This window comes from Acomys minous (assembly GCF_964271855.1).
Source record: "Acomys minous genome assembly, chromosome: 15".
In the NCBI taxonomy this organism is placed as follows: domain Eukaryota; kingdom Metazoa; phylum Chordata; class Mammalia; order Rodentia; family Muridae; genus Acomys; species Acomys minous.
The window spans coordinates 13494982-13520807 of NC_140497.1; the positions used below are offsets into that span (position 1 = coordinate 13494982).

At 42.6% G+C, this 25826-nt stretch overlaps 2 protein-coding genes across 7 annotated transcripts in view; one reads left to right on the plus strand and one right to left on the minus strand.

Moving 5' to 3' along the window:
- Positions 1 to 289: 289 nt before the first annotated feature.
- SMIM19 (small integral membrane protein 19) lies at positions 290 to 24931 on the minus strand. Of its 5 annotated transcripts, none has more exons than XM_084758895.1 (4): positions 24695 to 24931; positions 21329 to 21467; positions 18797 to 18921; positions 290 to 4495 (listed from the first exon to the last, which is right to left on the minus strand). In XM_084758895.1, the coding sequence occupies exons 2-4, from the start codon at positions 21460 to 21462 to the stop codon at positions 4431 to 4433; spliced, it is 324 nt and encodes a 107-aa protein (XP_084615021.1). In that variant the 5' UTR covers positions 21463 to 21467; positions 24695 to 24931; the 3' UTR covers positions 290 to 4430. The 5 variants fall into 5 exon arrangements, with proteins under 5 accessions (XP_084615021.1, XP_084615020.1, XP_084615018.1 ...); XM_084758894.1 differs by having other exon boundaries at positions 24640 to 24931; XM_084758892.1 differs by lacking the exons at positions 21329 to 21467; positions 24695 to 24931 and adding exons at positions 19644 to 19822; positions 20225 to 20293.
- SLC20A2 (solute carrier family 20 member 2) overlaps positions 24925 to 25826 on the plus strand; it is a 91822-nt gene continuing 90920 nt past the window's right edge. Inside the window, exon 1 of one of the 2 annotated variants that reach the window (XM_084758888.1) lies at positions 24925 to 25065. The gene's annotated coding sequence lies outside the window, so the exon portion shown is untranslated. Of the gene's footprint in view, positions 25153 to 25826 lie in introns of both variants that reach the window. The other variant, XM_084758890.1, reaches the window with a different exon arrangement.

A 25826-nucleotide genomic window follows, 5' to 3' on the forward strand; every position in this document is an offset into this window, starting at 1 on the left:
CTTTGTAGACCAGGCTGGCCTTAAACTCACAGTGATCCACCTGCCTCTACCTCCTGAGTGCTGGGATTAAAGGCATGCACCACCATGCCCTTACAGGTTTTAATAGCCTTTCTTTATTCTGTACATTTAGTGTTTTATTTTGTGTTATGGGAAATTTCTTTTCTGGTCTTATGTACTTGATGTTCTGTATGTTTCTTGTGCCTTAATAGGCACCTCTTTCTTCAGGTTGGGAAATTTTTCTTCTGTGACTTTACTTTAAATATTTTCTGTACCTTTGACCTCCCCCCCCCCCCCCGCCCTCCTCTATTCCTGTTATCTGTAGATTTGGTCTTTTCATAGTGTCCTAGATTTCCTGTAAAGTTTTGTGTCTGGATTATTTAATTTAACATTTTCTTTGACTAAGTTATCAAGTTTGTCAATACCTGATTCTCTTTTCCATGTTTTATAATCTGTTTATGAAGCTTCTTACCTCTGGTGTTATTCTTTGACATCCTAAATTTTTATCTCCAGTTTTAAGTCAGTTTGTTTTTTCTTTAGTGATTTTGCTGGTTAGAATCATTAGAGGGAGTTTCAATTAGAAAATGCCTCTATAAGACCGAGTTGCAGGCAGGCCTCTGTGGCATCTTAATTAATAGTTGGTGTGGAGTTCCCAGCCCCTTGTGGGTGGTGCCATCCCTCAGCTGGTGGTCCTGGTCTATAAGAAAGTAGGTTGGCCAAGCCATGAGAAACAAGCTAGTAAGCAGCATCCTCCATGGCCTATCAGCTCCTGCCTCCAGGTTTCTGCTGTTTGAGTTTCTGACTTGACTTCTTTCAATGGAGTGCTATGTAAGCCAAATCCCTTTCTCCCCAAGCTGCTTTCATCATAGTGTTTCATCATAGCAACAGAAACCCTAAGACAATGACTCTATTTCTACTTTTGTGTCTTGAACTGTTTTCATTACTTCACTTGACTATTTCTTTTTATTTTCATAGTCTGTACTGAGGGATTCATTCACATCTTCTTTAAGGTTCATGTAGGCATAAGGTTATTGTGTAGTTTAAATCCTGATTTCTGTGCTGATTTTGTGTGAATGCTGTTCCCCAATTGTTCCTGGTGTGCCAATAAAACAGTTTACAGCCAATCGCTGAGCAGGTGAGAGAATAGGGCTGGAGTTAGAAGAGGAAGTAGGGGACTGAGTGAAGTGGGGGGTTGGGGGGTGATGGTGGTGTGTGTGTGTGTGTGTGTGTGTGTGTGTGTGTGTGTGTGTGTTCAGCCATGGGTTAGAGGTCCAAGGAAGATCAGGAGGAAGGAGCTGGAGCAGAGGAAAGGTACAAAGTGTAAGTATTGTTGGGATGTTTGCTGAGAGTAAGACAAAATGGCATAGAGGGTTAATAGACGTAAACTGCTCAAGATTGTGTTGTGAAGTCTTGTATTATAAAATAATCTTAATTATTTGTGTGAGAGCCAGGTTAAGAAATGAGCTAAGAGAAACAAACACTGTTTTATAAAAATAACTTCAACAGGTTCTTGTCCATACTCGTATTTGCTACTTTGAAACAGTCTTTGCTTCAGCTATGCTGCATTTCTCAGGGCGTACTGGGTTTTCTAGTGGAGGCAAATTGTCTTGGCTGTTCCTTTATGTTTCGCAGAGTCTAGGCATCTGAGGTTATGAGAGGTTCTTGGTGTTGCTGGTCTTTGCTGGGTGGCTGTTCTGTTCATGGTTGCTGTTGCCCCTCTGGAGTGTGGTGACTGAGGGATCCTTGGTAGAGAGCTTCTGCAGGTGGGTGAGTGGCAGAAAGAAATGCACCTCCTTAATGCCAGCACTCGGGAGGCAGAGGCAGGTGGATCGCTGTGAGATCGAGGCCAGCCTGATCTACAAAGCTAGTCCAGGACAGCCAAGGCTAACACAGAGATACCCTGTCTTAAAAACAAAAAAGAAAAGGAGATGAGTAGGAAAGGCTGAGAGGTGCTGTAGGAACGTGTTAGAGGGAGTGTGTCTGCACCAAGAGTTGCAGTCTCAAGGCAGTGGAGATGTGAGAAGAGAGATTCCTGCAAGCAGGCTGCAGTGGGACAAAGGAAAGCCTGGAGAGACAGGAAGGAAAGGGCGAGGTGGACCCTGCATCTGCACCAAGAGGTGGAGTTCCCAGTGAATGGAGTTGGGACGGGAGGAGGAGCTTCACCAAGCCGACTGCTGCAGGACTGAGAGGCCTGATTATGGAGGACAGGGAGGATAGTGAAAATTGTCTACCCGAGTACCAGCCCAGCGTGGCCACTGGTGGTTCGTGGTGCAGGTGTTTCTGTGAATCCATGGCTGACAAACAGGAATGGAGACAGGCAGAAGGGAAGGCTGACAGGGCTTAGTGTTCGGTGCGATTTGTAGACGTAGTTCTGCTACTTTGTTATTGAAAGTGAAGGATTTCTGTCTTTTAATTATGACACAGACATTTCCCTCCTATGGCCTTTATGCTAGTGATACGTTTTTGGTATGAATCTTATACACTAAAATAAAGTATAAAAAAACCAGAAACCACTCTTGTGGGGTATTCGTCCTGTCAGCCTTCCCTGAGAAGTTAATACTGGTTAGTATCTCAGGGTGACCCATGAGACACAGAGCATGACTGCAGAGGTAGGTGATGTTTAGATTGAAGTCTCTCTGGTCCCAGCTCAGGCTCCTGAATCTTCCATACACCTATAGACCCCTGGCTCTCCGAGTACACCTGAACCTCCATGTCTTTTAACTTGGATAAAAAGGAATGTTTTCCTAATCTGTGTGTGCGTGCACACACATACACATGGTGTGTGTACATGTACACGAAGATGTTGAGACTGCTCCTGTCCCAAGTCTTCTATTTAAACCTTACGTTCATGCAAGTACCCCTGAAGGTTGGATTCCCTTTACCTTTTTGTTTTGTTTTGTTTGGGTTTTCTGAGACAGAGTTTCTGTGTAACAGTCCTGGCTGTCCTGGAGCTTGCTCTGTAGACCAGGCTGCCCTCAAGATCACAGAGATCCACCTGCCTCTGCCTCCTGAGTGCTGGGATTAAAGGTGTGCGCCACCACCAACTGGCTCCCTTTATCTTCTAATAGCACCGTATTTCTTCAATTCCTGCGCTGCTCCTCTAGAATACAATCTCACTACCCTATTATGCCAGTAGTGGCCGCTTTCAAGTCCTTGTCTGTTGATTTAACACATGGACGCTTTGAAATCCTGTATGTGCTGACTGCTTTTCCTCTCTATCATGGAACACTTTTTCCTCCTGACCATGGGTCTCATTTTCCTGTCCTTCTCATTCTTGCTGCTTGTTTTATATCGTCCGTGAAAAACAATATGGTGCAGGATCCCTTGGCTCAGTTAGTTTCTGCTTTTGTTCTCTCAGTCAGCTAGGCAGGAACCAAACCATGCAGTTTCTGATGGGCTGCAGCTAAAGGCTGCTCGGAGAGTTCTTGTCTCTCAGGTGTTTGCTTTCTACCAGGCTGCAGGTGGTCTGCCGTAATGACTCAGAGTTCAGGGACCACCCATTAACTCTCAACACCCACAAGCAGAGCATGACATGCCTCCCCACGTTTCACTTCCTTTTCAGCTGTGTCCCTGCGCTCTGGTTTCTCTAGAGGCCCTTGTGTTCAAGGCAGCAGGGCTGTAGCTTTCAGTGTGAGTTCCAACTTGCTTCTATTACTATCTCCAACCAGCATTTACATGACTGAACATGAAACGTTAGGTTAAAAAGCCATTCCATTGTAGAGTACAAAAATGTGCAGCTTTAAGCTGCAGAAGACACTAGCTGTAACATCAACAGTGACAGGGAAGCCACGGGAAGGCAAGGTGCCAACAGCAAGACAGAGATGGCTTCAAGAAGCCATATGGAGGCAAGGAAAATATGGGACCAGAAACAAAAGAACAACTTTTGGGGATACATTAGAGAGAGACAAATGCAGCGACAGAAGGTATCTACAAGCAGTAGCTGGGGTACGCTTCATGATGAGGAAGAGACTGCAAGGTCCACAGTGTGTCATACAAGTCTTGAAGTAAAGCCCACCAACTCAAAGGACAACTAACAGTAGAGGCAGCAACACAAATTGGTCTTCAAACATCACAGACCACATCCTAAGAGCAAACAACTCCAACAGCCAGAATCTTGTCCCTTAACTCTGTAAAAATATTCCAACGTGATATTAACTCTGGGACTCTTGCTTCCGAAGACATGCTTGTATTTTTCCCTGTATCCTGAAGACACCAAAGATCCTCCAAAGGGAAGGCCCATCTCTAGTCACAAAGCATCTGCCTTCTAAGGGTTTTTGTACTTAGGCAGCAAGTCCTAGAAGAAGCAACAAGAGAGAGCGGAGGAGGAGGAGGGGCATAGGGTGACTTTATCTGGCAGGCTCGTGATTTAGCGCAGGGGTGAGGGCTTGCTGCCATCTTGCTTCACCATCATGTCCGTCACTCAGTTTGGAGTTTCACTCCAGCGAGAGCTGCACACTGTCAGCTTGGCTCTGTGGCTGCTGATACTCATACTTTCTTGCTATGAAAAAAATGACAAAAAGAAAAAGCATAAAATAACTACTAGTTAACTTCATTAAATCTCACAGGTAAATCATGATGCTTGGTAAGAAGTTAGTTTAGAATTAAACATTTGTTTTTCTCTAGAAAGAGCTAATGATATCCTAAGATCTTCTAATTTCAATACTATTTACATATACCTTATATTTATAATTATTATTTAAATATCAGGATCATTCGGAACTTTAAGATATAGGGAAAGTGAGTAAGCTATTAAATTTTTAAATTTTCTTCTTTCTTACTCCATATTGCTACTTTTAAAAATATTTTTTTATTTTTACTCTGGCTATTTCTTACATACATGCACATGCATACAATATTTTTTTATTTTTACTCTGGCCATTTCTTACATACATGCACATGCATACAATATTTTTTTATTTTTACTCTGGCCATTTCTTACATACATACACATGCATACAATATTTTTTTATTTTTACTCTGGCCATTTCTTACATACATGCACATGCATACAATATTTTTTTATTTTTACTCTGGCCATTTCTTACATACATACACATGCATACAATATTTTTTTATTTTTACTCTGGCCATTTCTTACATACATGCACATGCATACAATATTTTTTTATTTTTACTCTGGCCATTTCTTACATGCATACACATGCATACAATATTTTTTTATTTTTACTCTGGCCATTTCTTACATACATGCACATGCATACAATATTTTTTTATTTTTACTCTGGCCATTTCTTACATACATGCACATGCATACAATATTTTTTTATTTTTACTCTGGCCATTTCTTACATGCATACACATGCATACAATATTTTTTTATTTTTACTCTGGCCATTTCTTACATACATGCACATGCATACAATATTTTTTTATTTTTACTCTGGCCATTTCTTACATACATGCACATGCATACAATATTTTTTTATTTTTACTCTGGCCATTTCTTACATACATGCACATGCATACAATATTTTTTTATTTTTACTCTGGCCATTTCTTACATACATGCACATGCATACAATATTTTTTTATTTTTACTCTGGCCATTTCTTACATACATGCACATGCATACAATATTTTTTTATTTTTACTCTGGCCATTTCTTACATACATGCACATGCATACAATATTTTTTTATTTTTACTCTGGCCATTTCTTACATACATGCACATGCATACAATATTTTTTTATTTTTACTCTGGCCATTTCTTACATACATGCACATGCATACAATATTTTTTTATTTTTACTCTGGCCATTTCTTACATGCATGCACATGCATACAATATTTTTTTATTTTTACTCTGGCCATTTCTTACATACATGCATATGCATACAATATTTTTTTATTTTTACTCTGGCCATTTCTTACATACATGCACATGCATACAATATTTTTTTATTTTTACTCTGGCCATTTCTTACATACATACACATGCATACAATATTTTTTTATTTTTACTCTGGCCATTTCTTACATACATGCACATGCATACAATATTTTTTTATTTTTACTCTGGCCATTTCTTACATACATACACATGCATACAATATTTTTTTATTTTTACTCTGGCCATTTCTTACATACATGCACATGCATACAATATTTTTTTATTTTTACTCTGGCCATTTCTTACATGCATGCACATGCATACAATATTTTTTTATTTTTACTCTGGCCATTTCTTACATACATGCACATGCATACAATATTTTTTTATTTTTACTCTGGCCATTTCTTACATGCATGCACATGCATACAATATTTTTTTATTTTTACTCTGGCCATTTCTTACATACATGCACATGCATACAATATTTTTTTATTTTTACTCTGGCCATTTCTTACATGCATGCACATGCATACAATATTTTTTTATTTTTACTCTGGCCATTTCTTACATACATGCACATGCATACAATATTTTTTTATTTTTACTCTGGCCATTTCTTACATACATACACATGCATACAATATTTTTTTATTTTTACTCTGGCCATTTCTTACATACATGCACATGCATACAATATTTTTTTATTTTTACTCTGGCCATTTCTTACATGCATGCACATGCATACAATATTTTTTTATTTTTACTCTGGCCATTTCTTACATGCATGCACATGCATACAATATTTTTTTATTTTTACTCTGGCCATTTCTTACATGCATGCACATGCATACAATATTTTTTTATTTTTACTCTGGCCATTTCTTACATGCATGCACATGCATACAATATTTTTTTATTTTTACTCTGGCCATTTCTTACATACATGCACATGCATACAATATTTTTTTATTTTTACTCTGGCCATTTCTTACATACATGCACATGCATACAATATTTTTTTATTTTTACTCTGGCCATTTCTTACATACATGCACATGCATACAATATTTTTTTATTTTTACTCTGGCCATTTCTTACATACATGCACATGCATACAATATTTTTTTATTTTTACTCTGGCCATTTCTTACATACATGCACATGCATACAATATTTTTTTATTTTTACTCTGGCCATTTCTTACATACATGCACATGCATACAATATTTTTTTATTTTTACTCTGGCCATTTCTTACATACATGCACATGCATACAATATTTTTTTATTTTTACTCTGGCCATTTCTTACATACATGCACATGCATACAATATTTTTTTATTTTTACTCTGGCCATTTCTTACATACATGCACATGCATACAATATTTTTTTATTTTTACTCTGGCCATTTCTTACATACATGCACATGCATACAATATTTTTTTATTTTTACTCTGGCCATTTCTTACATACATGCATATGCATACAATATTTTTTTATTTTTACTCTGGCCATTTCTTACATACATGCACATGCATACAATATTTTTTTATTTTTACTCTGGCCATTTCTTACATACATGCACATGCATACAATATTTTTTTATTTTTACTCTGGCCATTTCTTACATACATGCACATGCATACAATATTTTTTTATTTTTACTCTGGCCATTTCTTACATACATGCACATGCATACAATATTTTTTTATTTTTACTCTGGCCATTTCTTACATACATGCACATGCATACAATATTTTTTTATTTTTACTCTGGCCATTTCTTACATACATGCACATGCATACAATATTTTTTTATTTTTACTCTGGCCATTTCTTACATACATGCACATGCATACAATATTTTTTTATTTTTACTCTGGCCATTTCTTACATACATGCACATGCATACAATATTTTTTTATTTTTACTCTGGCCATTTCTTACATACATGCACATGCATACAATATTTTTTTATTTTTACTCTGGCCATTTCTTACATACATGCACATGCATACAATATTTTTTTATTTTTACTCTGGCCATTTCTTACATACATGCATATGCATACAATATTTTTTTATTTTTACTCTGGCCATTTCTTACATACATGCACATGCATACAATATTTTTTTATTTTTACTCTGGCCATTTCTTACATACATGCACATGCATACAATATTTTTTTATTTTTACTCTGGCCATTTCTTACATACATGCACATGCATACAATATTTTTTTATTTTTACTCTGGCCATTTCTTACATACATGCACATGCATACAATATTTTTTTATTTTTACTCTGGCCATTTCTTACATACATGCATATGCATACAATATTTTTTTATTTTTACTCTGGCCATTTCTTACATACATGCACATGCATACAATATTTTTTTATTTTTACTCTGGCCATTTCTTACATACATGCACATGCATACAATATTTTTTTATTTTTACTCTGGCCATTTCTTACATACATGCACATGCATACAATATTTTTTTATTTTTACTCTGGCCATTTCTTACATACATGCACATGCATACAATATTTTTTTATTTTTACTCTGGCCATTTCTTACATACATGCACATGCATACAATATTTTTTTATTTTTACTCTGGCCATTTCTTACATACATGCACATGCATACAATATTTTTTTATTTTTACTCTGGCCATTTCTTACATACATGCACATGCATACAATATTTTTTTATTTTTACTCTGGCCATTTCTTACATACATGCACATGCATACAATATTTTTTTATTTTTACTCTGGCCATTTCTTACATACATGCACATGCATACAATATTTTTTTATTTTTACTCTGGCCATTTCTTACATACATGCACATGCATACAATATTTTTTTATTTTTACTCTGGCCATTTCTTACATGCATGCACATGCATACAATATTTTTTTATTTTTACTCTGGCCATTTCTTACATACATGCACATGCATACAATATTTTTTTATTTTTACTCTGGCCATTTCTTACATACATGCACATGCATACAATATTTTTTTATTTTTACTCTGGCCATTTCTTACATGCATGCACATGCATACAATATTTTTTTATTTTTACTCTGGCCATTTCTTACATACATGCACATGCATACAATATTTTTTTATTTTTACTCTGGCCATTTCTTACATACATGCACATGCATACAATATTTTTTTATTTTTACTCTGGCCATTTCTTACATACATGCACATGCATACAATATTTTTTTATTTTTACTCTGGCCATTTCTTACATACATGCACATGCATACAATATTTTTTTATTTTTACTCTGGCCATTTCTTACATACATGCACATGCATACAATATTTTTTTATTTTTACTCTGGCCATTTCTTACATACATGCACATGCATACAATATTTTTTTATTTTTACTCTGGCCATTTCTTACATACATGCACATGCATACAATATTTTTTTATTTTTACTCTGGCCATTTCTTACATGCATGCACATGCATACAATATTTTTTTATTTTTACTCTGGCCATCTCTTACATACATGCACATGCATACAATATTTTTTTATTTTTACTCTGGCCATTTCTTACATGCATGCACATGCATACAATATTTTTTTATTTTTACTCTGGCCATCTCTTACATGCATGCACATGCATACAATATTTTTTTATTTTTACTCTGGCCATTTCTTACATACATGCACATGCATACAATATTTTTGACCATAACTACTTCTCTACTCCAGCTTCTCCCAGGCTCCATCACTGCACATTTCCCTTCCAACTTCATGTCCTTTTTTTAAAACCCATGAAGTCCAATTAGTGTTTTCAGTATGTGCATGGTAGTGGGGCCATTTTCCTGAAGGAAACTGACGCTACCTCAGCAACTAATAGTTGTCATTATCTCTTCTGCCAGAGGTGGGCGTCATGCATCCGTCCTTCACCCATCTCGCCTAGAGTTTAAACTGGCTTGATCTTGTGCAAACAACCACAGTCACTGAGAGCTCATGTGTGCACTCTCCTGACACATCTGGAAACCACTACTCTGCAGGTCTTTAAACTGGCTCTTACCATCTTTCCACCACTCTCCTTCCTTGATGGCTGAGCCTTGTGGAAAGAGGGTGATAGAGACGTCCTGCTTAGGACTGAGTACTCCACGGTAACTTATTTTCAGCACTTTGATATTACCATCTTTTGGTTTTTACTTTTTCTTTTTCCCTGACACAGGGTTTCTCTATGTTATCTTGGCCATTCTGGACTCGATTTGTAGACCAAGCTGGCCTTAAACTCACAGCAATCCACCTGCCTCTGCCTCCCAAGTGCTGGGATTAAAGGAGTGTGTCACCACACTTGGCTGGTTTTTACTACTTAACTTATAAGCCTACAGACTTATAAGGCCATTATTATTAATTAGTAGCAAACCAAACACATAATTCTTCTTACTAAAAATTATTTAGTAAAGAAAAACCATCTTAAGCTGAACTGGATGGAGATGATAAAGCTAAAAAGATTTGTGACTTAACTATTTAGCTTTAAAAGTTGCAGTTTAAAATTTTAAGTTTTTACTAGCCAAGAAAGATATTATTCTTGTTTGTTCTACTTAGGGTAAAAACAGATTCTTGTGGCCTAAAAGTTACATTTTAGGAGTGTAAAAGCAATCCTGAGCAACAAGAATACTACAGGACATATTACCATACCTAATTTCAAATTAAATTTGAAATTTTAATTAAAGCCATAGTAATAAAATCAGCATGGCATACTGGCATAAAAATAGAGGCAAAGACCAAGGGAATAGAATTGAGAACTCAGATATAAGTTCACACACCCACAACCACTCAATTTCGACAACAATGTCAAAAACACAATGGGGGAAACAACAGCAACAGCAATGCTAACAACAGCAGGAACAAACAGCAGCATCTTCAACAAACGGTGTGGATTTCAATGTGTAGAGAAGTGAAACTATATCCTTAGTTCCCACTCTGCAAAAAACACAATCTGAGGGACCTAAACATTAGACATAACACCCTAAAACTGGTAGAGGAAAAAGAAGGAGCGTGCTTCAACTTACAGACCCGGATAAAGAGTTCTGAATCAGACTCCTAGAGCACGAGAAAGAAGATCAACAATGGGCAAGTGAGACTGCATGAGACGGAAAGGCCTTCATGCAGCAAAGGAAACTGCTGATCAAGTGACGAATGTGAGTAAACCACTGCTACCTATTCATGTGACAGAGGATTAGTGGCTAAATGACACAAAGCACACAGAAAAGATAACATCAATAAACAACCCAATTTAAAACTGGGCTACAAAGCCGGGCGGTGGTGGCGCACACCTTTAATCCCAGAACTTGGGAGGGAGAGGCAGGTGGATTGCTGTGAGTTCAAGGACAATATACAAAGCAAGTTGAGGATGGCCAGGGCTACACAGGGAAACCCTGTCTCAAAAAACCAACCCCGCCCCCCCCTAATGCTATGAAACTGATCAAAATCCATAAAAGAATTACAAGTAGTTAGTAATGCTTTAAAAAGTGCTCAACATCAAGGCATTGCAAATTAAAATTACTTTAAGATTCTGTCTCGCCCCAGGCAGAATGGCCATCACCAGGAATACAAACGACAAACAGATGCAGCAAAAGGAAAACTCTGGTGCACTGTGTAAACTCTGGTGCACTGTGTAAACTCTGCTGCACTGTGTAAACTCTGCTGCACTGTGTACACTTGTGCAGCTAGGCTCAAAGAAGCTAGAAACAGAGCTGTCACTTGACCTCTACAACTCCTGAGCATGGACCCACAGGACTTGATAACCTGCTACAGACACACTTGCCCATCCATGTTGACACCCACTCTACTGACAACAGCTATAAAACAAAATCAACCTAGATGCCCATCACCAGATAGACAGTGGAACTGGTTCATTTACACATTGGGATGTAACTAGTAGAGAAAAATAAAACCATGAAATCTTCAGTGAAATGGATGGAACTGGAAAAAAAAATTATACTGAGGGAACTCAGATCAGTGAGACAGACATCATGTGTGCACTCTCATATATGGAGTCTAGTTTCGAATATTTTGTTTCGTGTGTTTAGTTTGGAGCAAACACAGAAGGCAGGGAACCAGAAAGCCTATACTGTGGATGATGCATTAAGGAGCCACTGCAAAGGGGGTGGAAAGGCTAATGTGAGGAGGGGCATGAGAGGAGGAGACTATGGGATGGAGGAGGGGTTAACATAAAGAAACGGAATGTTAAAGGCTACATGAAAACTTAGTATCTCACAATCCAGCTAAAAATATGATTGGAAATAAGGTAGAGCACGCGTGAAAGAAGGCAGGGTAGTGGGGAGCAGCGCAACGGAGGGGAGAGGGGGTCAGTGGGCGGGTAGTGGGGAGCAGAGCAACGGGGGGGGGAGAGGGGGGTCAGTGGGTGGGTAGTGGGGAGCAGAGCAACAGAGGGGAGAGGGGGTCAGTGGGTGGGTAGTGGGGAGCAGAGCAACAGAGGGGAGAAGGGGTCAGTGGGCGGGTAGTGGGGAGCAGAGCAACGGGGGGGGGAGAGGGGGGTCAGTGGGTGGGTAGTGGGGAGCAGAGCAACGGAGGGGAGAGGGGGTCAGTGGGTGGGTAGTGGGGAGCAGAGCAATGGGGGGGAGAGGGGGTCAGTGGGCGGGTAGTGGGGAGCAGAGCAACAGGGGGGAGAGGGGGTCAGTGGGTGGGTAGTGGGGAGCAGAGCAACAGGGGGGAGAGGGGGTCAGTGGGTGGGTAGTGGGGAGCAGAGCAACGGGGGGGAGAGGGGGTCAGTGGGTGGGTAGTGGGGAGCAGAGCAATGGGGGGGAGAGGGGGTCAGTGGGTGGGTAGTGGGGAGCAGAGCAACGGGGGGGAGAGGGGGTCAGTGGGTGGGTAGTGGGGAGCAGAGCAACAGGGGGGAGAGGGGGTCAGTGGGTGGGTAGTGGGGAGCAGAGCAACGGGGGGAGAGGGGGTCAGTGGGTGGGTAGTGGGGAGCAGAGCAACAGAGGGGAGAAGGGGTCAGTGGGTGGGTAGTGGGGAGCAGAGCAACAGAGGGGAGAAGGGGTCAGTGGGTGGGTAGTGGGGAGCAGAGCAACAGAGGGGAGAAGGGGTCAGTGGGTGGGTAGTGGGGAGCAGAGCAACAGGGGGGAGAGGGGTCAGTGGGTGGGTAGTGGGGAGCAGAGCAATGGGGGGGAGAGGGGGTCAGTGGGTGGGTAGTGGGGAGCAGAGCAACGGGGGGGAGAGGGGGTCAGTGGGCGGGTAGTGGGGAGCAGAGCAACGGGGGGGGGAGGGGGTCAGTGGGTGGGTAGTGGGGAGCAGAGCAACAGAGGGGAGAGGGGGTCAGTGGGTGGGTAGTGGGGAGCAGAGCAATGGGGGGGAGAGGGGGTCAGTGGGCGGGTAGTGGGGAGCAGAGCAACGGGGGGGGGAGAGGGGGGTCAGTGGGTGGGTAGTGGGGAGCAGAGCAACAGAGGGGAGAGGGGGTCAGTGGGTGGGTAGTGGGGAGCAGAGCAATGGGGGGGAGAGGGGGTCAGTGGGCGGGTAGTGGGGAGCAGAGCAACGGGGGGGGGGAGAGGGGGGTCAGTGGGTGGGTAGTGGGGAGCAGAGCAACAGAGGGGAGAGGGGGTCAGTGGGTGGGTAGTGGGGAGCAGAGCAACAGAGGGGAGAGGGGGTCAGTGGGTGGGTAGTGGGGAGCAGAGCAACAGAGGGGAGAGGGGGTCAGTGGGTGGGTAGTGGGGAGCAGAGCAATGGGGGGGAGAGGGGGTCAGTGGGTGGGTAGTGGGGAGCAGAGCAACAGAGGGGAGAGGGGGTCAGTGGGTGGGTAGTGGGGAGCAGAGCAACAGAGGGGAGAGGGGGTCAGTGGGTGGGTAGTGGGGAGCAGAGCAACAGAGGGGAGAGGGGGTCAGTGGGTGGGTAGTGGGGAGCAGAGCAATGGGGGGGAGAGGGGGTCAGTGGGTGGGTAGTGGGGAGCAGAGCAACAGAGGGGAGAGGGGGTCAGTGGGTGGGTAGTGGGGAGCAGAGCAACGGGGGGGAGAGGGGGTCAGTGGGTGGGTAGTGGGGAGCAGAGCAACGGGGGGAAGAGGGGGTCAGTGGGTGGGTTGAGCCCAAACTAAGGATGTTTAAAATAGTCTTATAAAAATATACTAGTTAGGGGCTGGAGAAATGGCCCAGTGGCTAAGAACATCCTCTGCTCTTCCAAAGTACCTGGGTTCAATTCTCAGCACCCACATGGCAGCTCACAACTGTCTATAACTCCTGTTCCAAGAGACCTGACACCTTCACATTAATGTACATAAAATAAAACTAAATAAATTATATTAAAACATATAAACTAGTTAGTAAAATAATTTCAAAATACAATTGTAAAAAAGAAATTTGAACAGAGGTACCCTGCATAGGTGGACAATATGCTCCCAGGATACATGAGTTATTAAGCAAAAACTGCAGTGCAGGGCATCGGATACCTGTGAGTTATTGGCCTCAGATGTCTCCAAAGCAACATGGGCTGCTGTTGTTGCCCTTGGTTACTCAATGTAACTACACAATAAGACCCAATTACTAGAACATCACACTTAGGCTGCAAGATACAGAGAAATAAATCTCAAACTGACTAGAGAACTTCCTCCTTACTAGCTAGCATTCACAGTGCTCAAAGACACTATGCGTGCTGCAGGGGCAGGAAAGACATCAATGGTCTTACTCCATGTTAGGCCCTGAATGCTGAGGCGCTGACTTGCCAGGCAACAGCAGCATGACTACAATCAAGTATCCACCCACTCTCTGGTTGGTTTGCGGTCTACTCCACAGGTGGCTACTTCATGCCTGGTACTGTAAACCTGGTCAAAAGTCCATGCTTGAGAAGACCATAGGCCCTAAGATGGAACCTGATTCTCTTTTACTAACTGGCCAAGCTGTCAAATGCCTTCTAACAATTTATGTTTATATTCATAGACCTAGGCTGCTCTCAACCTTGGTTATAGAATCTTCATTTTGCAGTTGGCAGCAGTCAATGCAGGAACTCAGAGCTGCTCAAAGAACTGAGAACAAGTAATTAGTGCCTAAATGGGATACCTTAAAATGTACTCACTTAATACGCATGGGTATTTTATTTGCATGTGTATGTGTGAACTATGTTCGTGTGCAGTGCCTGAGGCTATAAGTGGAAACTGGATCCCCTGAAACTAGAGTTACACATGGTTATGAACTACCGTGTGGATGCTGGGAATTAAACCTGGGTTTTCTAGAAAGAGCAATCAGTGCTTTTAACCACTGAGCTGTCTCTCTGGACCTTAAGTGAGACATCTTTATCTAGTAGCACATCTCCCGTCACTGCCAAGGCTCAAAGAACATTGCAGAAGACAGAAAGAACATAAGAGATGGGGGGGGGGGGAGTGCCCTGCCATAGTCTTCTGGAAATAAAATGACTATTGTACCCATAAACTCCCAGCAGCAGGGATTACCTGCCCAAGAAGGACACAAGATCAAGTGAACTATAAACTTCAAGCATCCATGGAGGAGGAGCTCTCAAGGTCCTGCCCTTCACTGAGGAGTTGTTGGCAGCTGACAGCTGGCTGAGTGAGGGAGAGTCATTCTTTGAGGGCATGGTCATTGGAAGGTTACCTAGGCTCTAGTGCACAGCCCCATACCCATGTACATACAGTCAGCAGTAACCAAACTCAGTGGCTTTTGTTGTTTCTGTTTTGGTTTTCAGAAGAGGACGGGTGTGTGTGTGTGTGTGTGTGTGTGTGTGTGTGTGTGTGTGTGTGTGTGTGTGTTGAGGGAGATCTGTGCGAGTTGGGAAGGAATGGGAGGTGCATACTGAGAGAAATTAGTCATGATCCATATTCAGTCTGTTCAGATCTCACCAGAGAATCCAGATAAGCAGGAGGCACAAGCATCGCCCTTTCCTAGCTGGTGGCTGGCACCTGCGTGTCTGGGATTGAAAGTTATAAGCAGATGGCCACTTGACTGAGCCCATATACAGAAAGAGGAGAGGATTAAGAATGCCCAAGTTATTCAATAGACAAGGCTGTGTCTGGACCTAATAAGATGGGGAAGTTGGGCAGAGAGTAATACTAAGGAACTGGGAAAATGGTATTTCTCAGCTATTGAGATTTAAAGGGGCCAAGGATGGCAGCAAGGGATAGAAAAGCCACTGTTTGTGTCACATAGGAATAACAGCCATTTTTGCCTTTTGTACAGCTGGCTCACAGTTTCTGCAAACTGAAAATAGATCTGTCTTGCTTTTGCTACATGGAGACTCCACTGTTCTTATTATGAAGTGAGGGGGATTGTTTCTCACAGTCTGGGAGATGTAACGTCTTCCAGGATTGCTGTGTTTGGAAAGAGAAGCCCTTGGCTTGTGAGAGCAGAAGGTACATCTTGCTCTGCCTTTGGGTGGACTGCTCTGCCAGACCTTGGTGTCCTCCAACCCTTCAAATAAGACCTAAGAGGATTTTACAGGGAAGTAAAGCTAACTTAACTCCTAAGTTTCCCTCAAAAGTGTCAAGGAAGAGATCCAGTTTAAAGTCCAGGATATCCTGCCTTGTTTACCACCTTTCATGGTCCACAAAAGGAAGACCTGAGGTAGACAGGGGCAGGGTGGGGTGGGGGTCATCGCATGCTTTTCCATTGCTGTGATAAACACTGTGACCGGAGCAACTCAGGAAGGAGGGGTGCACTTCAGCCTACAGTTTATAGTCTGTCATCCAGGGACATCAAGGCAGGGTCCTGGAGGCAGCAACTGAAGCAGACACCAGGGAGGTTAATTACCCTTGCCACAGAACTAACAAAAATCTCAGAAACTGATGGTCCATTTTACAGACTAGCTGAAAAGATTTAAAAAATAGAAAGGGTTGATGGCTTCATTCCCAACTTCCCTTTGTAACTGTAACTATGATTAAGTAATTATAGTTAATAGCCAATGAAGAAATATTAACTACAGTAGAGTAATACATTATTCCCTGTGTAAGAGCTGGAACAAAACCCCATTAAAGTAACAATTAAAAAGCCAATGCCCCAAACACATCAACATAATCTAATGCTTTAGATACTATGATAGAGTCAAAAATGTTAGAGCAAGGTTAAAAGTTAAAATAAATCTAAAAATAAGGCCAATAAGATAAAAAAAAAAAGGAAAATAGAATTTAAGAAATAAATCATTATGGTCCATGTCCAGCATGAGGTGCATTTAGAGTTATCAGAGAGCAGATAAGCAAAAGGCCCAAGGCCCATCTTCCTCTCTGGCAGCTGGTGCCTGCTTGTCTAGGAGCTGGGACATTCAGCGGCTGCTACCTAACTGAGCCTGTGCATCAAAAGAGGGGGAGCCTGAGTCTCAGATGTTTGTTAGATATGGCTCTATGTCCTGAACCAACAGGACAGGGGATCTGGTGAGGGGAAGTACTAGACACTGGGAAGACTGTACCTCCCTAAAGAATTCTCCCAATAAAATCTAAAAACAGAAAACGACAATGGAGATATTAAAAGTCACTGTTTTGTGCCAAACCAGTGTGGCAGCCATTTTTTTTTTTTTGGCCTTTTGTTTACTCTGATACCTTGCTTCTATAATACCAAAAATGATTCTGTCTCACTTTTACTACACCAAGATTCCAGTATTTTTACTACGAGGTGAGGATTATTGTTTTTCATAATATGATCACATTTCATTGTTCACATGAATGAAATCCTCAAGAAAGAAGTTTTAAGACTAAAATAAAAAAATAAAAGCCACACATACACCATCTCCAAGAAAAACAGAAAAGTAACTCTCCAGTAAACCCCACACAGCAATCACCACGTATGTGAGCCCAATAGGCCGGTGCCCACCTCTGTGCTTGCCTCATCAGATGGAGCACTTACGTTATACATATATGCATATACTTCATTACATATGGATAATAAAAGGAGTGCTCTGTTTGCCAGACTTTACAGCAATGTACTAATGCCTTGATGCTATGTCAAATCCCTAACAAAAGGAACATAAGAAAGCAGCTGTGTCTAGGCTTAGTTTTAGGATGCAGTCCACCGTGGCAGGGGAAACATGGTGGTAATAATGACAAGCAGGAGGCATACTGCATCCTCAGTTTGCAAGAGAGATGGATGCTCCCACCCAGCCAGCTTTCTCCTTTCTTACTCTGTCCTTACTCAGCCCATCCCACAATGCCATGTTACATTTAGAGTAAATCTTCCCACCTCAATTAACCTAACCTAGAAACACCCTCATGACCCATCCAGAGCTCTGTTTCTTCTGTGAGATGAACCTGGCATTCTAATCTAAGTACCGTCTTGCTTGTCCTACTTAATGCACCATGGAGGCCACACCTTAATCATCTAAATAATGGTTAAAAGGCTTCAATGTACAATTGATTCAGGACCTCTACTTTTTAAATTTGTTTCTTCTTCTGGTATACATGTGTTCAGTACCATAGGATGTGTTAATATTGTTCAAACTTAACTTTTAACTTTGCACCTTGACTCACAATTCCTGGAGGCCATTTCTATACTACTTTGGTGTTCAGCTGTTTGACCATTTCAAGGTCATCTCAAATGAGAAGTATAAAAGAGGAAAAATTGTAGGCCTTTAATCCCAGCAGAGGCAGTGGATCAGTGTGAGTTCAAGGTCAGCCTGGGCTACAGAGTAAGTCCAGAACAGCCAGGGATACACAGAGAAACCCTGCCTCAAAAAACAAACAAAAATTAGAAGAGGAAGAATGGAGGTTTCAACCAGTGATTAGAACCGCAAAGCTTGTAAGAACAGGGTCACCTCTCAAGGTCACAGAAGGGCCTCAGGCAGCAGGACGTTAAAGGATTTAACAGCCACAACTGTGGGATAAATCTGCCTAACTGAAAAAGGTCTAAATTTTTATAAGCAAACATGTTTTATCACCTTTTGTTATTAATCTATTTTAAACATGTTATGTATGTAGCTTCCTAAAGAACATACTTACAAATCGAATGCATTTCCAATTGCTGTCTTAAGCGAATTTTGCTCATTGTGTCGTAAAAATTGGGCTCTGACAAGGTTTCTTCTGGAGGTGGCACACTAAATATTCTCATAATTTTCCTTTTATTCCTAAAAACAAAACAAATGCAGATTTGTTTTAATACCCATATAATTGTCTCTTGATCCATTAAAAGTATGAAACAAACCTTTTTTTGTAAAATATTATAATTTTCACTAACATATAAAGCTTTCTATGTAGAGCTGCAGTGCCATAAGGTAAAAAGATGTTCAGCGCATTATAACATACATAATGCTGTACTGCTGAACAATATTACAAAATGAGGCCCTTTCATTGTGATTGCTCTCAACTCCCAGGAAAAATGGCGTACTGAAAACAACAGCATACAAACAAGGAGGCATGTCCTTCTCCTACGTTTCAGAACATCCAAACAGAGACAAGTCCCTGTGCCAGGGATCATACCTGATGTGAGCAGACCTTGGTTTGGGAAATTCATGAATAAAACTGTTCTTTAATGACACAGTCTCATGAGATATCTTTTTAGAAACAAGAGCAGGGCATCTTTGCTTTTAAAAGAAAAGTGGGAAGGAGGCGGCAGCTCTTTTGGGAGAAAAGTTGCTGCATGCAAGTGCATCCGTGATGACATGTGGCACCTACTTCCACCCACACCCGCAGTCCAGCCACTGAGAGGGAGCTACAAGGCAGGCAAGGGCAAGCACAAGTAGGTGAGGTATACCCAAGGCCAAACAGAAGTTACTTCTGGAGTATTAATTATTATGAAATACTTAATGACCTTTTTAAACCTCAGTAGAGAATGTTCTAAAGTATATACCTACAAACAGATGACTGATGTTCCTCTTTAAAACACATCCTTGCCATCATCATCATCTCCATCACCAGCACGACCACTATCATCACTATTATCACCACCACAACCACCACCATCATCTCCATCACCACCACCACCACCATCATCACTATCATCACCACCACCACCACCACCATCATCATCTCCATCACCACCATCACCACCATCATCACTATCATCACCACCACCATCACCACCATCATCATCTCCATCACCACCACCACCACCATCATCATCTCCATCACCACCACCACCACCATCATCACTATCATCACCACCACCATCACCACCATCATCATCTCCATCACCACCACAACCACCACCATCATCTCCATCACCACCACCACCACCATCATCACTATCATCACCACCACCACCACCATCATCACTATCATCACCACCACCACCACCACCATCATCATCTCCATCACCACCATCACCACCATCATCACTATCATCACCACCACCATCACCACCATCATCATCTCCATCACCACCACCACCACCATCATCATCTCCATCACCACCACCACCACCACCATCACCATCATCACCACCACCACCATCATCATCACTATCATCACCACCACCATCACCATCTCTGCAACTACCACCATCCACCACCACGAACATCACCATCATCTCCACCATCACCACCACCATCCTTAATTCTATTACGGTTTTGCTGGATTTGGGAGAAAGAAGCCCAGAAGAGTTAAAAGGGCATTTAAGTTAAGCTACCCTAGAAATCAAGGCAGAAAAGTGTCTATTAAGAATCTGGACCGACTGGCATACCAATGACACAAAGATAAAAGACACACTCCTTGTCTCAAGGAGCTGATAGTTTTGTAAATAAAGAAGAGAGAAGTAATGTGCTGGTTTCTGGTCAACGTGCTATATAGCTACAGTCATCTGGGAAAACAGAGCCTTGCTTGAAGAACTGCCTCTGTCAGACTGTCCAGCAGGTGAGTTTGTGGAGCATGGTCTCTATTAACGACTGATACAGGAGGCCACGTTCACCATGGGTGGGTGGTCTCAGGGTGCATAAAAGAACAGACTGGGAAACTCAGGGAGAACAAGCCACAGGCTGTGTTCCTCCACAGTCTCTGACTCTAGGTTCCTATTGAGTCCTGTACTGACCTCCCTCAAGGACTTCAGCCTGTAAGCTGAAACAAACTCTTTCCTCACCAAGCCGCTTTTGGTCTTGATCTTTATCATAGCAACAGAAGCAGACTAATACAAGTGTCATCATAGGAATCAAGGAAAACGTCAAACGGGTGAAGAGAGGTTTGCCAGCTACACAGGCCTGAAGTATTTTTGCATTTCAGACACTTGGACAAAAAATACTTTAATTTAAAGTGTGCTCACTGCACGGGGACAACGTAGCAAAGCTGGTGATGACAGTCAGGCTACTTTAGAAGTGATAGCACCAAACTTTAGAGCAACAGGTCCTGTTACCCAGAACTGAATTTGGGGTTTTAAAATCAAATCTCAGTCACCAATGCCAACACAGACAGCTCCTTTCAGTCCAGAAACAAGAGTTCTGAAGAAATATTTTTATGCATTTAGCTAAAACAAAACAAGAACAAAACCATATGATAAGCCTTTAAAAGTCTGACAAGCTCAGCAGCCTATGTGCCCGTGTTTACCTCTTGGCATACATGAAAAGGCCAAAGCTAACAAGGATCACTATCAAGTAAACATTGGTGGCCTCGTTCCAGGCTTCATGAACTGTGTAATCAATAGAGCCGTCATCACCCATCACACCATGACTTCCAGCCATGGGATCTGTAAGAAAAAACAGAAGGAAGGATTGGTGAAGACGTGGTCTCTGACCAGTGCGTGGCCCACAGCTAAGAATGATGTCATACTTTGAAACAGATATATGCTATTTATTCCTTGCATTTATTTTTGGGGTGTTGGGGATCAAACTCAGGTCATACATGTACGAAGCATGCTCTCTACCCTAATCTACCCTGCAGATCCTAAACAGGCACACTATGATCCTAAACACTTATGTGCTTCGAATCTCCTCAGTATAAATGGAGTCTTAAAAAAACTGTTCAGTTTGGCTTTTTCAGGAAAAGGTATACTGACCCCAGATTTAGGACATAAAGGTACAAAACACAATATTCTCCTCGTGTTTTAAAATTTGGAAATATTACAACTCTTACATAAATGTAAAACATAGGATAAAAAATACTGCTAAAAAGAACTGAATTTGAAATGCTATTACAGTTTCAAACTGTAGCTATCATTCAGATGAAAACAATGGGACTCTTCAAAACACAGACCCAAACAATAGCTGGGATTCTGAGACCAGCCTCTCTCATGACATCAACCTAGGAAAAAACCATGACCACACTAGCTGCTCTTCACGTGCCTCCCAACATGCCCGCGCACATTTGGAGCCGGACCAAGCTTTGCCTGTTTGCCAAATTTGGCTAAAAACAGAAGCTATGAGATTAAGAAGTTACTTTGCTGCTTATTCATAACCACGAAGCAGGAGTGACAGCCATTACAAGTGTATCAAGCAGCAAGCGGAAGAATAAAGGTTTCTTATTTGTGCTTGAGAACTGTGGTCTTCCTTAAGAACAAAGTTCTTCTCTTGTGTTGAACATAAAAGGGATGTCTCAATTCAGAAATGTTTTAGGAAACCTACAAAAAGGAGAACAAACAAATGATAGGTGCTAAGAGTACTGTGGCATCTAACAATAAGGCATGTTTTAATACCAAGAGAAGAAACATCTGAAATGTCTGAGAAATTATTTACAAAGCTTTTGTGCTTTTTTTTTTCTGCCTTTAACAATGAAGGCGATGCAGAAATTCGTCTACTGTAATATCTTGCAGTCTATTCTGTAAGCTATGCAAATATCACAATGTGATCTGCCTTGGAGAGTTAATTAGTATATTTTCCCTCTTCCCACTTGTCTGTATAAAACACACACACAAAAAAAAAAACTTCAGGAAAGGTGTGCTCTAAGCCACGTGGCGTGCTTTCTTCTTTTTCACATCTGGAGTCCTCACCAGCTGTTTGCAGACCTTAGAGTAAAGTGGATAGTGCCAGCTGCCCTTTAGTTTCAACTCCAGACACTGAAGAGTAATTTCGTATATCGGTGTCTGGTGGGTAGAAACACTGGCCCTGTAAAGATATTCTGGTCAAGGAACAATAAGCGGAAGTTAAACTATAAAAGACTTAATAAATATTAGGGTAGAACTAACTCCTCAACATTAATGACTACAGCTATGGGCTTTGGGTTGAGTGGCAGGAACAGGAGTAGGTGACATAGTCACATGTTTGACCCTTATTTTTAAAAATTCAACGCCAGGAGTTCTCTGAAGTTTTGATTTATAGTAAATAACCAGTCTGTTTTAGACATGGAGACTTCTGGAACACCAAACACTAGATTGTCTTTAGTTTGTGGAATTTTTTCCCCCTGAGACAGGGTTTCTCTGTGTATCCTTGGCTGTCTGAGACTAGCTTTGTAGACCAGGCTGGCCTCGAACTCACAGCGATCTGCCCGCCTCTGCCTACTAAAGCTTGTGGCATTTTTGACCATTGTAAATGCCAAGATATTAGAATGGCAATAACCATGATCATGTTTGGAAAAAAAATGTCAGATTGGAGGTGCTACAGAGACCAGACAAGACTGCATTAACAGCAGTACCCCTCAGAATTCCGGGGTAACATATCAGGAAAGAAACAGGGAACCATAAGGCAATGCCATCAGGATACGGAGTGAGTGACACTTATTTATCTGACAAATGAACGAAGTGTTTCCTAATGCCCGAGTGGATGTGAACCACATTAACTTCTTGCTACTGTTTTTTGACAAAACCCATCTATGTGCCACTGAGTGAATAATGTACTTTTACCTAAAGCCTGAGTTTTGTTTTTCGTTTTTTCCCTACTATGCCACTCTTTAATTCTATTTAGAAAAAGGCTTTCTGACCTTTGCTGACCCAGAGTGGCAACCTGTCAGCCTGAGATATAGGACAGATATTGTAAAGCATCCGTAGTCTACAATAGCACTGCTACTCCACTGGTCCTGGGATGTAAGCTTATCTTAGACCCGCAGTTGAAAAAGATTTGCACTGAAGCGAGGCCTCTCCTGCTGGTCCTGACATTATCTATGCCATACTTTGTAAGACAGCTAGGAACACAGAGCTCAGATCACAGTGCAGATGTGGTCCCTTAATCACTGTGTAGTCTAACCAAGTGTGTGCATATGCACCCTTCCTCTTCGGTCTAGAGTCAAATGTCCAGGGGTTCATTTCTGGCAAGTTAATGCTGCTCTGGTCGATAGACGAAGGGTTCTTTTGGGAAAAGTGACTCCTGTGATGTAATGCTTGAACTATTATTACAGTCGGAAGATGCTAGAATGAGCTGAATCAAATCACAAGCAAACATGAGTATTCAGAGACAATGCTGCCGAAAATGCATCCATTGGGATTTAATTTAAGGCTGACCTACTTTTAGGTGGGGAGGGGGGGGGAGGAAACCCTTTTCAAGTAATCATGAGGCATTATTGTAAGTTTTTAAAACTTGTCCACACCGTTCTAGAACTGAGCACTACTTGCCACCGTGCCTGGAATGATATTTCTTCCTCTCATTTGGAACTCTGTTGTTTTCTCACAGAAAATCAGCTTAAACATAATTTCTAACAACAAAATCCAAACACTGTGAGGGAAAGGTTCTTTCTCTCCTGATGCTCTGAAGCATTAAAAAGCTCCTACAGCAGAAGGGGACACAGGCCTTAACCCCTTCCTAGTGGCAGGAGAACATCTGAGGCTTGTGGACTGCTCAACCCACATTCGAATAATTTTTCTTTTTCTTTTTTTTTTTTTTTTGCAACCACCCTGCTTTGACGCGCAGCAACTCTGTAACAGGTGACAGAGATGGTTCTGTAATCCCAAGGCCACACGGGCCCGGGAACTGAGGGGCAGAGGCGGCACACACCTGGCCTCCTCCAGCCGCGTCCCCGAGCCTGTGCAATCTGTTCCAGGTGACCTACAGGACAGTCCTCCCGCGACAGGCGCTCCACGTTCCCGCCGGCGACTAGGTGGCCGCCCGGTCCTCGGCCCGCAGAGGAGCCCGGGAAGACGGCGGAGTCCCACGCCGGGGTCTGACCCGTAGCCCGCGGCCGGGCCGGGGCGGGGCCGGGAGGGGCGGGGCGGTGACGCGGCGGCGGCGCGCGCGGGCGGACGGACGGGCGGGCGCTCAGCGGCTCCGGAGGTGCGGAGGCCGCCGCGCCGAGCCGCTCCGCTCCGCTCTGGCTGTTCCGGGAGTCCGGCGGGGAGCGCGGGCAGAGACCCGGCGGACCGGACGACCTCTCCTTCGTCACTTCCTGCCGGCCCGCGGTTTCCGGAGGGAACGAGAAGCCAGGTTTTGTTATTGGATTTTCTTCCTTCCCTCTTTTCGGAATTGGAGCCCGCCGCCGCGTGCAGCGTGGGGCGAGAGCCAAGCGGAGCGGTGCGTCTCTCCGCGCGCCGCGGGCCCGGGTCGGCGCGGGCGGGAAGCGGCGGGCTCAGGGCCGAGGGCGGGCGCCGAGGCTCCTCCGCGGTGGGGCGTTCTCGGGGTGTCTGCGCGTGCCCCCAGAGAAGAAGCTGTCTTGCTGGGTCCTCGGGCTCCTCGACTTCCCGGCTGCGAGGCCAAGGCGATCCAAAGTGTTTTTTTTGAAAATGGATGTGGCCCGGGGTGCTCTGGCATTTTTGCTTGAATGGCGAGGGTATTTTTGAGAGGGAAAAGGAAAACAAAACAAAACAAAACAACTTTGCGTAGTGGCTTAAATGATTACATGTCCCAGCGTGAGGCTGGTGATGGGTGTACGTGGGATTGCAGCTTCGCCGCCGTTAGCCCGAGCAGTCCCCAGGTTGGTGCGGCCATGCAAATAAAGCGGTCCATTGTCCACGTGCTTAAGGGCTTAACTATTCCAGCTGGGCAAGTTCTCCCGGGTCAACTGACTTCTTGTTACAGTTCCTGCTTGCAGTGTAGCGGTTCTGTTGAATTGGTATGCAGAGATAAGAGCAAATAATATAACTTTTTGTAGGTTGTCTTGCCTATTACAAACTCACCTTCCCCTGGGTACAGTAACATACCAGCTTTCTTTGTAGTATCACTGTATGTGCATTCACGTAAATTATACA